This window comes from Castor canadensis, chromosome 16, assembly GCF_047511655.1.
Source record: "Castor canadensis chromosome 16, mCasCan1.hap1v2, whole genome shotgun sequence".
In the NCBI taxonomy this organism is placed as follows: Eukaryota; Metazoa; Chordata; class Mammalia; order Rodentia; family Castoridae; genus Castor; species Castor canadensis.
The window spans coordinates 15,991,766-16,007,831 of NC_133401.1; the positions used below are offsets into that span (position 1 = coordinate 15,991,766).

General features: G+C 54.5%; 1 protein-coding gene across 1 annotated transcript; it reads left to right on the plus strand.

Annotated features, from left to right (window-relative positions):
* Nucleotides 1-1,204: 1,204 nt before the first annotated feature.
* Bcl3 (BCL3 transcription coactivator) lies at nucleotides 1,205-11,370 on the plus strand. Its single transcript, XM_020172990.2, has 9 exons — nucleotides 1,205-1,460; nucleotides 2,858-3,011; nucleotides 8,207-8,315; nucleotides 8,632-8,836; nucleotides 8,944-9,032; nucleotides 9,229-9,306; nucleotides 9,946-10,113; nucleotides 10,732-10,849; nucleotides 10,962-11,370. The coding sequence occupies exons 1-9, from the start codon at nucleotides 1,205-1,207 to the stop codon at nucleotides 11,147-11,149; spliced, it is 1,365 nt and encodes a 454-aa protein (XP_020028579.1). The 3' UTR covers nucleotides 11,150-11,370.
* The last annotated feature ends 4,696 nt before the right edge of the window (nucleotides 11,371-16,066 follow it).

The window sequence follows — 16,066 nt, forward strand, 5'->3', positions numbered from 1 at the left end:
CTGGACTCAACCCCAGCGGCTGCCCCGCCCCCAGGGAAATCCGGGAAAGCCCCGAGCCTCTGGGCCCCACCCCGGGGCGGGGTCAAGAGAGAAGGGCGTGGTCAGGGCGGGAGGACGGGAGGGCGGGGACGGGAGAGGCCACCTCTGCCCCGCCCCTCCCCAGCTCCTGCCCTTCTGAGTCATCTTGCCCCCAACCCGCCTGGCCTGTTCCCCACCCACCAGCCCCTCCCCGGGGTGGGAAGGGAAGTGGGGGAGCAGGAGGAGTCAACTTCTGCCCCCCTCCAAGAGCCTGGCCTTGACCGCTGTAACTGTGGCCCGTGCCCCTTGCTATCTCTCTTCCTTTGTCTCTCAAGATCTCTGCACCTCTGTCTCTGTGCATCTGGGATTCCCCTTTAGCCCCGTGGGCCCCGAGTGGGTGCAGGGCCCCCCGCAGCGAGAGACGCATTCAACACTTCTGCACGACCCCCTCCCCAATCTCCGCAGCTAGTGAGGCCTACAGAGGAGGCCAAGATGGGGTAGGGGAGGCACAGGGGTCGCTGGTTCCTGGGCACTTTGCCAGGTGCCAGTCCTCTGGCATGGGCTGTCTCCTCGCTCCCAAAGAGAAGGAAATGGCTCAGAAAGCGGAAGTGCATGGTCAAGGTCGCCCAGCAAGGAAGTGGGAAGCGGGATTCGAACCTGTGCCCTAGCAACCCCAAGACCTCAAGGACCTTACCGCGGGGTGGGGATGGGGGGAGGCTGAGAGGTGGTGAAAGACACGCATCAGGGAAAGATGGAGCCAGCGACAACAGAGACACAGGGGGAGGGTGGCACTCAGACACCTGTATTGAAACAGTCGGAGCCAGGTATAGAGACTCAGAGATCTGGAGACAGACGGACAGGCAGATCGGCACGACCGAGCCCGATGGAGGGGGGCGGGAGGTGACAGGGGAGGGGACCGTGGGACCTGGCCCCTCCTCCCTGGGCACCGGGCGCGGGGCGGGCGCGCGGCGGGGCGGCGCGGGTCCAGGAAACCCCTGGGGCGGACGGGTGGCCCCGGGGGGGCCGGGGGCGGGGAGGCGGGCGCCCGGCACCGCCCCACCTGACAAAAGTCCCTTCAGTTCAGCCGGCGGCAGGGGAAGTCCCGGCGCCCGGAGAAACCTCCTCCCGTGCCGCCGCGCCGCGCCGCGCTCCGGCCGCCCGCTCGGCCGCCGTCTCCGGCGGCCCCATGCCCCGATGCCCCGCGGGGGCCATGGACGAGGGGCCCGTGGACCTGCGCACCCGGCCCAAGGCCACCGCAGCCCCCGGCGCCGCGCTGCCGCTCCGCAAGCGCCCCCTGCGCCCGCCCTCCCCGGAGCCCGCCGCCCCCTGCGGTGCTGCGGGCCCCGTCGCCCCCCTGGACCCCCTGCGTGGCGGCTGCGACACGCCCGCGATCCCTGGGGTCCCCCACGGCCTGGCCAGGCCAGAGGCGTTTTACTACCCCGGTGAGTGGCCCCCTGCGGATCAGGGCCGGGTGGGGGCCACCCAGAGCTCGGAGACAGAACTGGGGACACAACAGATGGGCTTCCGGGTAGCTGGGCGACCAGAAGATGGAACCTGAGGTCCCAGGGACACAGATCCAAGATCATCTAAGAGCAGTGCCTTGGGACACAGATATGAGAGCCCCAAGGATCTAGGGGTCAGTGGACCTTGGAGGACAGAGCCCAGGAGCCAAGTGGCACAGATAATGGTGGCCAATGGTACTGATATGGGGGTGTCAGGGAACCAGGGGACAGAGCCTGCCGTCCAAGGACACAGAATTAAAGCTCTGAAAATACATAGGTTATGAAGAATCCTCCCTCAAGTCTGAGAAACTGGGCTTCATGGTATCCAAAAGTGTGGGGTCAATGGGAGTGAGTGACTGAGAGAATGTCAGGAGGTGAAAATCCCGGGAATGAAATCAGGAGGCATGGGAATTAGGAGAGCAGAATTGGGGCTCTGAGCGCCCCAAGGTTAAATCACAAAGATCCAAGGAAGAAAACCAGAGGTCCTGTGACCAGATACTGCAGGTTTCCAAGAACCAGGAGGACAGAGACCTGGCTTTCTGGGCATCCAATTATGTGTGGTCGGAAGTGATCAGGGTCCTATTTGGAATCACAAGGGCTTGGGGACTGATGGGGGAGGACAGGGAATTCTGGGACTCAAGGCTGTAGGGTGAAGTGGTATCTCCAGATGGAAGTCGTAAGGGTCCCAAGAGCTGGTGGTGGACACAGGAGCCTGAAATCCACAGGAAGGGAATCCCATGAAAGGACAGATGGCCCAGAAAGCCTGATACTATTCTCAGCCCATGTTTCAAGGATGGGGTGTCCCTTCCACAGCCACCTCCCCAAAGCTGCGAAGAGCTTTTCTCTAGTATCCCCAGGTCTTACCCAGTTTCAGCATCTCCTACCCCATTTGTACAGCAGGTCTGCCTCTGCCTCCCAGCTCTTCCCAGTCCCTAGGCGAAAATCCATACCGCAGTTTTTCCATCTGTGCAATGGGTGGGTGTGGATTTGCCTTTTGCTTAGATCCCTTACAACGGTAGGACCTGATCAGGGTCGAGCGCCACCTCTTCTGATCCTCCTCTTTCCCCAAACCTGCTGTATCTTCACTCCAAACCTTATACATTCCTGGTTTACCCTCTTAGCCACAAAGTCACTGGGCCAAGAGGCCCTGGGGTCCCTCTGCCTGGCGATTGGTGGGGAGTCCAGCTTTAAGGGCTTCTGGTAGGAGATGGAGGTCAGACACAGAAGACAGTGACTATCAGGGCTGGGGGGAAGGAGGCTGCAGGTGCTTTAAAGGGACCTGGGGGGGGCTGCGGCTTGGCCTCACTCAGTTACTTTCTCTGTGCCCCCTTTTCCAGGATCTTTACTGCATCTGTACTCCACCCCGACTCTCAGCTCCCCCTTTTCTCTGCTGAATCCACCTGCACCCCTGTACCCGATAATGTGCCAAATGGAACACCCTCTGTCAGCCGACATTGCCATGGCTACCCATGCAGATGAGGATGGAGACACGTGAGTGACAGTTCCTTATTCGTGGGAGATGGAGGGTGAGGTGCTCAAACCTCCACAACACAGGGTGCACACAGCTCCAAAGAAGCCAAGTTAGAGTCCCATCTTCACTGCTGGCTGTGTGACCCTGAGTAAGGCCCTTTCCCTCTCTGAGCCTCAGTTTCTGCCTCCAAAAAATGGGCTCCAAAGAGCATTAGGACTGTTTTTGGAGCAATAGTTTTTTTTTTTTTCCAGAGCTGGGGATTGGACCCAGGTCCTCGGACATGCTAAGTAAGCACTGCTGTACTACTAAGCTAGCTACACTTCAGCCTCTCATTTTTTTCATCACAACCCCAAAATGAGAATAGAGTTCATTTTTCTGATTCTCTATAGTTGGACACGAACAGCTCCTGGCACTGAGTCTGATAGATTATGTATTCAATAAATGCTGACCAATATACTTTGACGGCACTGGGATTTGAACTCAGGGCCTCAAGCTTGCTAGGCAGGAGCTCTACCACTGAGTCACTTTGCCAGCCCTTTTTGCATTGGTTATTTTTTAAGACAGGTCTCTGAGAGAGTCTGGACCTCAGTCCTCCTATTTGTACTTCTCACAGCTGGGATGACAGGCATGCACCACCGTGCCAGCCACTGAGATGAGAACTCATGAACTTTGTGCCTAGGTTAGCCTCAAACCTCAATCTTCCTGATCTCCAACTCCTAAGTAGCTAGGATTACAGGCGTGAGCCGCCATGCCTGGCCTATTAGTATTCAAGAGGATCTCAACTTCAAGGCCAACCTGGGCTACATAGTGAGAAAAGGGGGGAAAAATCACACAGAATGAAACAATATTCACCCCCACTTCGTGAGGTCTAATTTGATCTTTTCTATTCTAGTTTACTTCATTGTTTCCTTGTCACGGCCCACTAAATTAATGTGACAATCCCCTAAACTGATTTCGCAACCCCCCTGGTTGTCACCTAGGAATCTGCACAGGAGGGTTTAGCTCTGTGTCTAGCACAAAATAAGCACTCAGTACAACTGACCACCAGGACTACTGTCTTGTTTTTTGGCTGTACTCGGGTTTGAACTCAGGGTCTCTTGCTTGCTAGGCAGGTGCTCTATCACTTGAGCCAAGTCCCCAGCCCAGCCCAGACCCTGGGATTGACTCCCAGCTGGCCACTTTTCCCCCTTCTGTGCCTCAGTTTCCCTCTCTTTTGTGTGTGTGTGTGTGTGTGTGTGTGTGTGTCACTGGGTCTTGAACTCAGGGCTTCACTATTGCTAGGCAGGCGCTTTTTCTGCTTGAGCCACTCCACCAACCCTTCTATGTGATCATTTTTTTCCAGATAGGGTCTCTCAAACTACTTCCCCGGGCTGGCTTCTAACTCCGATCCTCCTGATCTCTGCCTCCTGAGAAGCTAGGATTGCAGGTGTGAGCCCAGTGCTCAGCTCAGTTTCCCTCTCTGTAAAACCTGATGAACTGAGATGATTTATACAAAGCAGTGAGAACTGGTTTGGGGGCTGGGAACCAGAGGCAGAGATGAACAGATCGTTTCTGCAGAGAACATATTAGGTGACTTCATGTCTCTAAGCTCAGTTTCCCCATTTGCAAACCAGGTCTTACCATAGCGCCTTTCACGATTAGCACTCAGTGCAATGACTGATGTACACAAAGACAGTGTGCAAAGAGTAAGCGCTCATACTTGGGAGTGGGTAGTGTTTAAACAGAGCTCCTGGGTGGTGGAGGAGAAAGTGCCTGAGAGTCATAAAGAATCAGTAAATCCTAGCTGTCCTGTGCTGGGCACCTCTGGAGGTCACTTAAGAAGCAGGTTTAGTTTGTGTGTCCAGCCCCAAGGGGGGAGTTGTCTGTGGCCTCCAAGTAGGGTGCAAGCAAGAGGACAACAGGCCCTCCAGGCTCCAGCCCCAGCCCGCTTACCCCTGTTCCCGTCCCCCCTCCCTCTCCCCCAATGCAAACACTTCTGCCTCAGCTGCCTGTCGGGGAAATCCCTTCCCGCAGAGCGCGACCGCAGCCCAGCTGCTCTGCCTCCCCCACGTCAGCACCCTTCACTCGCTCACCTCCCCCTCCCCGCGCTCCCTCCGACCTTAACCCCTTCCGCTGGGGCCTAGACTTTACCGGAAAGGACAGCCCCAGCCTCAGCCACCAGCCCAGCCCCACTCCACTCGGGGCGGGGGTGGGCAGGGAACGTTAAGTCTGTGTCCCCAAAGAAGCAAGGTCCTGGAGGCTGGCTGGACTTTCAGCTCTTTTTAAGTCAATAAGAGGCTTGGGAACAACTAGATCCCAAATTGATTAGGAGCTAGAAATCAAGGTCCCCAAAAGAGTGGGCCCATGCTCTGTGCCCACAGGGCAGAAGTTGGGGTGCTATATATACTCCTTGATCTCCAAGAGTGTTGGGACAAAAGGGGGGATAGCTTCAGGACTTGGCGCCCAGAGAGGCCTCAGGGGCAAGATCAGTTGCATGAATTTGCAGAATCCCCAGACAGCACACAGCAGAACGTTAAACTGGACCCCAGGGGGCGGGGGGGTTGGGGAATGAGGGGGTTGTACCACGCATGCGCCAGGCCATGGGTTCCAGCCCCAGCTCGGGAAAATAATCAATATAAAATGAATACTCGTGCAATCACACCGTGGTACGTGTGCTGTGAAACTGGTCGTGCCTAGGGGCCTGCAAGTCTGTGTCTCCAAAGGGGCAAGGGTGGGGATGCAGGGTTCGGGGGTGGTGGGGGGGGCAAGGAAGGGAAGCGCAACTGGAAGACCTAGAGCTCAAAATGACTGGGAAGTCCACATTCTCAAAGAAGAGTTGTGGCGCTGTGTTCTCAGCTCCCAAGAGACTTTGGGGGTGGATGGCAGGATATAGGGGGGACAGGGAGCCAGTTGGAGTCTGAGCCCAACGGGGTGGAGCGCCAGAGGGGCCCCCAGGCTAAAGAACTCTGGGTTTTGTCCCTCCAGGAAGCCCTTCCTCCCCCGCCCCATTTGATAAATGGATGTTGGGGTGCGGGGGGGGGAATGACTGGGTAGATCCCCGGCGGGACAGACTTCCCTCCCCCGGGAGCAGGAAGCGGAGCCCCGCCCGACAGACCTGTTACTGGAAGTCCGAGGGCTGGGCCGCCCCTCCCGTCCCCACTTCCTCCAGCCCCGCCCCACCCCCTGCGGCCCGCGCGTTTATGGGAACTCAGGCCTGGACGATTTCTCTGAAATCATTCAGCTGCTCTGCCCTTACTTAACCCCGCCCGCCCTGAGACGGACCCAGGCCTGGTGTCCAGGGAGATGTAGGGAAGCAAGGGGTAAGGGGGTCCCAAGGACCCCTGGTGCAGAGCCAGCCCCTCCCCCAACATTTTCTGTTTACATTTGGCTTTCGTGGATCAAATCCAAGTTCAAGGATTCACCTGTATAATCCGTCCTGGCATGTGGCACTACTGTGGACAGTACTTCCCAGGGGAGGAAAAGTGGGGCTCCTACAGCAACGTGACTTTTCCCTGGCTCCCACTAGGGGGCGCTGTGGCCGATTTTGCACCCCTGGTAAGCTGAGTCCCACCAAAGCCCGCCCGGGTCCCAGGATTCCCCCACTCAGAATCACCCGGAGAAGTTGAATCCATCTGTGGATTCCGGGTGCTCATGGCACTGTTGGGGGGAGCCACAGCTTTCCTGCCTTAGCAAGGTCCTGGTGTCCCCAGCTCTGTCCCCCCACCCCAGGCAACCACATGTTCGTACATGCTTGTCAGTGCTGAATGGTTCTTCCAAGCTGGGGTCCCTGGGAAGCGACACTGAAGAGAGCTCTCCCATCAACACCTATGGGGAAGAAATCCGGTGAGGGCAGAGGGAGAAGCTGAGTTTCCTGTCCACAGGGTCTCAGTCTCCCACAGGCAATGTGGAAGCTGGGTGCCTTTCAGAATTGGAACCAGGAAGCTGGGGCTCCCTGTGACAGCATTGAGCAGTCCCTGGGGGTGCTGGCAGGTGCCCACATCCCCACAGGGCATGACCTTGGGCAAACAGGTCTCTTTGGCTAAGGGGTAATTCCCGGGTTGTCTGAGAGCTGATGACCCCATAACCTAGATCAATGAGTCCTTCGAGGCTGGGTATGGTGGCAAATGACTATATATAGCAGAGATTGCGAGGATCAAGGTTGGAATCAAGGTTGGAAGCCAGGCTAGGCAAAAAGTTAGCGAGATCCTATGTCAAAACAACAAAAAAAAACTGGATATGGTGGTGTGCACCTGTCATCCCAGCTACTCAGGAATCATAAGCACAAGGATCGAAATCCATTCTAGCCCAGACAAAAACAGGAGGCCATACTTAAAAAATAACTAGAGCAAAAAAATGGCTGTGGTGCAAATGGTAGAGTTCCTGTCTAGCAAACATGAGTTCAAACCCCACTAGTGGAAAAAAAAAAAAGTGTCCTTCAATCTAGAAAATGGTTCTAGACTTAGAAGTCCAGTTCCAGAGCAATGACCGCTTTCCCACTTTTAGTCAAAGCTGTGCTCCCGCTGACATCTGGGGAAGACTGTTCCAGGCAGGGAACAACTCTGCAAGCACACTTGCTATGTCTGAAGTGCACAGATGGAGGCCAGTGTGGGCACCGCAGAGCCAGGGGAAGCAAGGAGGTGTGGTCAAGGGAGATCCAACAGGGGAAAAGAGATTACATAGACTTGGGAGGCTGAGGCAGGAGGATGGAAATTTCAAGGCCAGGCCCTGCCATGGCTCACATCTGTAATCCCAGCTACTCAGATTGGAGGATGGCAGTTCAAGGCTAGTCCCAGTAAAAAGTGAGACCCCCTCATCTCAACAAAAACATCTGGGCAGTGGTCGCTGCAATGTCTGTCATCCCAGCTACTTGAAAGGAGGATCACAGTCAGAGGTCGGGCCCTGCGCAAAAATATGAGACCCTACCTGAAAAATAACTAAAGCAAAAAGGACTGGGGGTGTGGCTTAAGTGGCAGAGCACCTGCCTACTGAGCTCAAGGTCCTGAGTTCAAATTCCAGTATTGCCAAAAATGGGGGAGAGCTGTATGTGGTCAAGGTGAGGACTTTGAAGGGGGAGGCGTGTCCTTTTGGCTAGGGTGGAATAATCCAGGATGAAGCCCCAGGGTGGAGGGCAGCAGGAGGAGAAGTGTCCCATGCACATTAGAGTTAGCACTGCCAACAGTGGGGCTGAGAGGTGACGGCCCCCAACGTCTGAGACTGCTCCTGTCCCACCCTGCAGGCCTCTCCACATTGCTGTGGTGCAGGCTAACCTGCATGCTGTCCACCGGCTAGTCAACCTTTTCCAGCATGGCGGCCGAGAGCTAGATGTCTACAATCACCTTCGGCAGGTGAGGCGGCTGCGGGCCTGGGCCTGATAGTGGAGGGGATGGGGGGCCTGGACTTGGGGCTCAACCACTCCAGGCTCTGGCTTGGATGGGGCCTTGGAAGTCCTTGATCCTGGGAGGGATCCTGGTGAGGAGGAGGTCCTGGGGAAAGGAGAGATTGGCGGCCCCGACTTTTAGGCTCTTAGAAGAAAGGGAGGCTGCCTCTAGAATCTGGGGGAGGGGGTACCCCAAACTTCCATTCCCGGGTTAAGATGGAGGCTGGGAGGCAGGACAGGGGTGTAAGGCTAGACACCGGTCCCTCATTGTCCCTGTTTTCTAGACACCACTCCACCTGGCTGTGATCACCACATTACCGTCTGTGGTCCGGCTCCTGGTGACAGCTGGTGCCAGCCCCATGGCGCTGGATCGCCATGGCCAGACGGCAGCTCACCTGGCGTGCGAGCACCGTAGCCCAACCTGCCTTCGGGCACTGCTGGACAGCGCGGCCCCGGGCACGGTGGATCTGGAGGCCCGCAATTACGACGGTGAGTCCTCACTGCGAGGCAGGGTGGGGCTGTCGTTCGGGACCTGGAGGCCATCGGACTTCGCAAAGGCCCAGGCCAGGGTTTGACGACGGCTCCCCCCCTCTCAGGGCTCACTGCCCTGCACGTGGCGGTGAACAGTGAGTGCCAAGAATCGGTGCTGCTCCTGCTGGAGCGCGGCGCGGACATCGACGCTGTGGTGAGCAATGGGGCGCAGTGAGGGGCGGGGGCCTGAGCGATGGGGGGCGTGGTCAGGGGCGGGGCCGGAGGGAGGAGCGTCCCGGGTGGGCGGGGCTTGGAGTCTAACTGGACCGAGGCTGGACCAAGCGGTGGGATCCTGGCCGCCGGCTCTGCGCAAAGCTTGGGGACTCAAAGACCTCTCGTCCCCACCGCAGGACATTAAGAGCGGCCGCTCCCCGCTCATCCACGCCGTAGAAAACAACAGCCTTAGCATGGTGCAGCTGCTGCTGCAGGTGGGTCCGTCCCTTCCCTGTCCCTCCTCTGACCACAACCCAGCTGTCACCGCCGCCCCTGGCACTGACCCGCGCTTTCCACTTCGGGCTCTGGCTCGTTCTCAGCTCTCTGACTTCACTCCCCTGGCTGTCAGCTTGTCTCATTCATCCCTGGTCCCCTCAGCGGCCGTGCCCAGCCTGAGATAGCCTCGTAACCCCGCCTTCCGGCTCTGACCCTATGTCCACTCTGTCTTTCTGCCCCGACTCTATCCATGATCCCAGCCAGACCTGGGACCCTTCCCTTCAGACTGCGCCCCTACCTACATCTGCCGGTCTGGTAGCTTCCACCTTCTCTCCATCCTTTTCCTCCTCCTCCCCCTTGTCTTCCTCCTCTTTTTTTTTTTTTTTTTTTTTAAAGACAGAGTCTTGCTATGTAGTCCAGGCTATCCTTGAACTCGTAATGTAGCTCAGCCTGACCTCAAAAACTCGCGATCCTCCTGCCTTAGCTTCCCCGGTGCTGGGATGGGATTACAGTCTTGCACCACTACGCCCGGCCTAGCTTCCCGACCCCACCTAGTTCCTTTCTAAGTTCTGACCCCGCCCTTCCCTGCACCCCGAGCCCGCCCGTGGGGCTGCTGACCCACGCGTGCCGCCCCGCAGCACGGTGCCAACGTGAACGCTCAGATGTACTCGGGCAGCTCGGCGCTGCACTCGGCGTCCGGCCGCGGGCTCCTGCCGCTCGTGCGCACGCTGGTCCGCAGCGGAGCGGACAGCGGCCTCAAGAACTGTCACAACGACACGCCGCTCATGGTGGCCCGCAGCCACAGGGTAAGTGCGCGCTCCTGGGGCGCCTGTGCCCACTGGTGGGGGCGTGGCCCTGGGGAGGGGGCGTGGCCTAGGCAGGGGCGTGCGCATGCGAATCACACATTCTGCAGGTTCTTAGCAGGTGAGGTGCAAGGGTGCAGGGAGCCGTGTGCGTGGAGACGCGCAGGTGAGAGGCGAGGAGGACTGAGGCACAAAGAAAGAGGAGAGGACGATGGGGGGGTGAATATGTTCGAAGTACTTTATATGCGTATATGAAAATAGCAATGAAATCCATTAAAATTGTAAAAAAAAAAAAAAAAGTATGGGGGAGGCCTGGCTAATGGGAGCAAAGCCCTGAGTTCAAACCCTAGTAATGTCACAAAAAGCGGGGGAGGAGAGAGATGAGGAAGAATTATAGATGTATTGAATACGATCAAAATACAGTATGTGCATGTATTGACGTGCCGCAATAAAAAGGTAATTAAAAAAGGAAAGAAGGTCCTGTCCGCCTTCACCTGCTGAGGAGAGGCCCTCAGTGGAGGTGGCGGACCCTGGCCAGAAGACCAGTGATCCAGGAGAGACAGAGAGAGGGAAGGCGGTGAAGGCAGATGTGGCCTGGGGATGACCCCCCTCTTCCCACAGGTCATCGACATCCTCAGGGGGAAGGCCACCCGGGCTGCCTCGGCAACACAGAGGGAGCCCTCCCCGGAGCGCAGTGCCGCCACCTCCCCCGAGAGCAGCAGCCGTCTCAGCTCTAACGGTGAGTGCTCGCTTCCCCCCCCCCTCGCCCCCCCCCCGCCTGCCGCCCCAGGACCCCGCTTAGCCCAGCGCCTTCCCCCGCGCCCTCAGCCTCCTCTCTCTTCCTTCCACAGGACTTCTGTCTGCATCGCCATCCTCTTCGCCCTCCCAGTCTCCCCACAAGGACCCCCCAGGATTCCCTCTGGCTTCTCCCAACTTCTTCCTTCATCCCCCATCTCCGCCCACCTTTCTGCACTTCCCTGGGGTCCTCCGAGGCCCTGGCCGGCCGTTGCCCCCCTCCCCAACTCCAGGAGACAGCTGAGAAGGATGGGGGGGGCAGATCTGGACTCATGAGGAGGGGGCCCCCTGAACCCCACGGGGCAAACCCTTCTGGAAACTGTGAAGATGTCACTCTGCCCCCCCCCCAATCTTTGGGACCATTGGTGCAGTAAGGCACATGCGCCTACAACCTGAACCCCTCTTTTGTGCATAGATCTTTCCCCATCTCCTGTCCGTGTTGTTCCCACCCCCCCACCCCCCCCATCCCCACCCCACCCAGGATTCACCCATTACTCCCTGGCACTGGCCACCTGTCTGCCATCTCCCCACCCAAGTGTTTCCCAGAACTGGTAGAACCAGGGAACCCTCTACCCAGAGGCAGAAACTGATAACAATGTAAATTATTAGGCATTTTGTTGAATTTCTTTTGTAATAAACTATTTTTGTACCATACCCCTGGCTTAGCCAGGCCTCTGTCCTGAGGAGGTCTGAATGGAGTGTGTGTGCGCACCTGTGGGCTGTGGGTGACATTGTGAACTTCGGAGGTGTGACTTGTAGTGTGTTTTTATTTTTATTTATTTATTTAATTTGGTGGGACTGGGGTTTGAGCTCAGGGTTTCACACTTGAGTCACACCTCCAGTCCATTTTGCTCTGGTTATTTTGGAGATGGAGTCTCGAGAACTATTTGCTTGGGCTGGCCTCAAACCTCCATCCTCCTGATCTTAGACTCCTAAGTAGCTAGCATTACAGATGTGAGCCACCAGTGCCCAGAGTGTAGTATGTTTAATCATGAATTGTCACTGGGCCACTGTTTTGACATCTTCCCAGGTAATCCTGGTACATGCCACAGTGTCCTCTTGTGTGTGGGTGTGTTTCCAAAGAACTCCAGTTTGTGGGTCCCAGGGGACCTTCAGCTGACTACAGTTCTCATGGTCTCTGGTAGCTGTTGTTTTGTTTTGTTTTCGGTTTTTGGTTTTGTTTTTTGTAGTACTGGGGCTTGAACTCAAGGCCTACACCTTGAGCCACTCCACCAGCCCTTTTTTGTGAAGGCTTTGTTTTCAAGATAGGGTCTCATGAACTATTTGCCTGGGCTGGCTTTGAACCTTGATCCCTTCTGAGGGACCTTGCTGCCTTCTGAGTAGCTAGGATTACAGGCAGGAGCCACTGGGACTCAGTTCTGGGTAGCTGTGGGTGGTGTTTTTTGACTGTTCCTGAAGGGATGGTTTCCATGTGACTTGCCTCATGTGGTGGGTCACATTTTATTCAGTGGCTTCATGGGGCCTCCTGAGAAACAACGCTTCTGCTTTGACCCCTGGTATGTCTCCATGTGACAACTGGGGTTTGTATTCATTTGCTGTGGCCACTGTCACAAATAACCACAAATTCAGGGGTTAAAATGACACAGATGCAAGTATAAGACCCTGAGTCTAATCACCAGTACTAAGGGGGAAAAAATGTCACAAAATGTATTCTCTCACAGTTTGGTTTCGTTTTGTTTTGGTTTAGAGGGGCTTTTTTTTTGGCAGTACTGGGGGTTGGAACTCAGGGCTTCCAGCTTGCTAAGTGAGAACGCTTCCAGCTGAGCCATGCCCCAAGCCGTTTTTGTGTTGGTTATTTTTGAGATAGGGTCTTGCTTTATTCCAAGGCTCGCTTGGACCTCAATCCTCCTATTTATGCCTCCCAAGTAGCTAGGAAGACAAACTTAGTGGTTGAGATGGAATCTCAATAACTTTTTGCGTAGGCTGTCCTTGAACCAAGATCCTCCCAATTTCCACCTCCTCAATAGCTGAATGAAACACTGTACCTAGCCTGTATTTTGTTTTTGAGGCAGAGTCTCCCTAACTTTGTGTGGTCTGGCCTCAAACACAAGATCTTCTTGCCTCTGCCTCCCAAGTAGCTGGGATTGCAAGGGTGCACCACCAAGCCCAATGGCTGTGTCTAGGTTCTAAGTGTACATGGTAAAGACCATGCATATGCTGCAATTGGCACTACTGGGAAGGATATAGGATCTCAGGCCCTGAAGTCAGAAGTGAGTTCAAGTCCCAGTGTTCCATTTCCTGGCTGTGCAACCTCGTTCAGGTAATTTCATGGTTCTGAGCCCATTTCGTTATCTGTAACAATGAGGGTATAAAGCCAGGAGCAGGTGGCTCACGCCTATAATGTTACCTATTTGGGAAGCTGAGATCAGGAGGATCTCCAAAATAACCAGAGTAAAATGGACTGGAAGTGTGGCTCAAGCAGCAGACTGCCTGCTTTGTAAGCACAAAGCCCTGAGTTCAAAGCCCAGTCCCATCCCACACAAAAAATGAGGATACAATAATAATGTCTACCTGGAAGGGTTTCTCTGAGGATTACACATGAACGACTTGCATCCGGTGCTTATCATAGGCCATGGTGCAAAAGAAGAACTTGACAAATCGGGCTGTGTCATTATCTTACGAGAATTAATACTGAGGACAGAAAACAAACATGGAGATGAGGGGATCCAGTCTTGGTCCTGATTGAAAATGAGATAACGAGATCTTAGACATGTGTGTTAGCTTGAGTTTTTTATTCCACTATTGTAAGAAAATAAATAAACAGTACCTTAAATAATATTAAATCTATTTTTCCCTCCACACTTCCACCATGCAGTCCAAAATGGCTGCTTCAGCTCCCACCATCACATTCACACTCCAAGCATTGGGAAGGAAGAGAGGCAGAGAGGGAAAGGAAATAGGGAAGGAGGGGAAGAAGGGATGAAAGGAGGGAGGGAGGAAGGAAAGAAGGCATCCAAGTGTATCTCTGCCGTTAAGTCTACAACCCAGAAGTCAAATACATCACACCTTAGTGACCAAATTTTAGTCACATGGTCACACCTAATGCAATGGATGCTGGGAGATGTAGTTTTAGCTGGGAAGCATATACCCAGCTGACATTCAGAAGTGTGTTTCAAAAGGAAGAGGAGAGGATGGCTATTGAAGACAGCACGTGTATCTGTCATATCAGAGCCCTGTCCTCAATGACTGCATGACCCTGGGCAAGGTGACTTAACCACGCTGAGCCTCAGTTTCCTCATCTGCACAATAACAATGACCCACCTTCCAGGGCTGGTGATGAGAAAGACTTAAGGAGTGTGCTGAGCACAGCCTGGTGCCACGTGTTGGGGTCCTTCCCTGCAGAGAGAAGCCATCACCCCGACCACCAAACCTCATCCCTCATGGGTGACCAGCCCAGCATTCTGGGGTCAGCCCTCAATGCATTTCTCAGGGACCCAGCCTCTGTGGCAAAATATCACTTGTTTTCACCACTCTGGATTAACCCATGTGGCCATTTTTTTTTTGGCAATATTGGGGTTTGAACTCGGGGCCTTTTGCTTGCTAGAAAGGTGCTCTACCACTTGAACCATGCCCCCAGTCCTTTTTGCTTTAATTATGTTTTGGATAGGGTCTCTCTTGCTTTTGCCTGGGCTGGGCTTGCACTTTGATCCACATCCCAAGTAGCTGGAATTGCAGCCATACACCACCATACTCAGCTTGTTTGTTGAGATGGGCATCATTCTAACTTTGCCCAGGCTGATCTCAAACCAAGATCCTCTGTCTCTGTCTCCCAAGTAGCTGGGATTATAGGAGTGTACCACCAGTCTGGCCTTTTTTAGGGGGGGGTCACTTGGATTTGAACTCAGGGCCTCATGCTTGCTAGGCAGGCACTCTATGACTTGAGCCACTCTGCCAATCATTTTTTTTTTTTTTGAGATAGGGGCTTGTGAACTATTTGCCCAGGCTGGCTTCAAACCTCAATCCTCCTGATCTCTGCCTCCTGAGTAGCTAGGATTACCGGCCTGAGCCACTGGTGCCAGACAATGCATCTGTTCTTGCAGTGTGTTTGCAGACCTTCATGTCAGCCCAGCTTCTATTTTACAGAAAGGTAAACTGAGGTCTGGAGAAGGAAGAATTTACTTGGTGAGTCTATGGGTCCTGGGTTCCATTTCCTACGGATCAAATTCATCATCAAAAATGGGACGATGCATGATGCACATCGTATGCCTTGTGATACCATGCACTGAGGACACCAGCATCACTTCTAGGATATTACTGCTACCACACTCTAACCACAAGGAAGCACCAGAGAAACCCAATCATGGGGACATCCTAAAAAAATAACTGGCCTGTAATCTTCAAAAATGTCAATTTCATGAAACACAAAGAAAGCCTGAGAAACTATATCAGCCAGAGAAAAACCTAGAGACATGGGAACCAAACACATGACCCTGAATTGGATCCCGAACCAGGAGAAAAATTATGACATAAAGTACAACTTGGAGCCAGGCACGGTGGTGCACGCCTGTAATCCCAGCTACTTGGAAGACAGAGGCAAGAGGATCTAGAATTCAAGGCCAACCTGGGTAAAGTTATGAATTCTTTGTCTGAAAAACAAAATATAAGCAAAAAGATTGGAGTAGAGCTCAAGCGATAGAGCACTTGTCTGGCAAGTGCAAGGCCGTGAGTTCAAACCCCCAGCACTGCCAAGGGGGAAAAAAAAAAAAGTCAGACTACTGTTGGTGTGTAAGAGAAATGTCCTCAAACCTAGGTATGCAACAGTCATATTTAGAGGTAAGCAGGATGAGGCGAAGGGTGTTCCCAGATGGTTGGGAGGGTGGACGGGGAGACAGAGAACAGCGGTTAAGAAATAAATTGATGACACTTGCAACTCTGGGTGAGGTTTAGGCAAGACGACTCTACGGGACCCGGGCAACTTCCCTGAAAACTCGAAGGTATTTCACGTTAAAAGAGTGTAAAAGTCTAGGGGACTTTTCTTGGTGGTTGTCTTAAGCGTTTTGGGGTTTGTGGTGCTGGGTGTGACGCCTAAGATTTCTAAGGGTCTGTGTTTCTAAGCGTTTCTGAGTCTGCAGGATCTGTGGCCAGAGATTAGGGAGTGGGGAGGGGGAATTTGGCTCAATCTTAGGGGTGTGACCAGTGC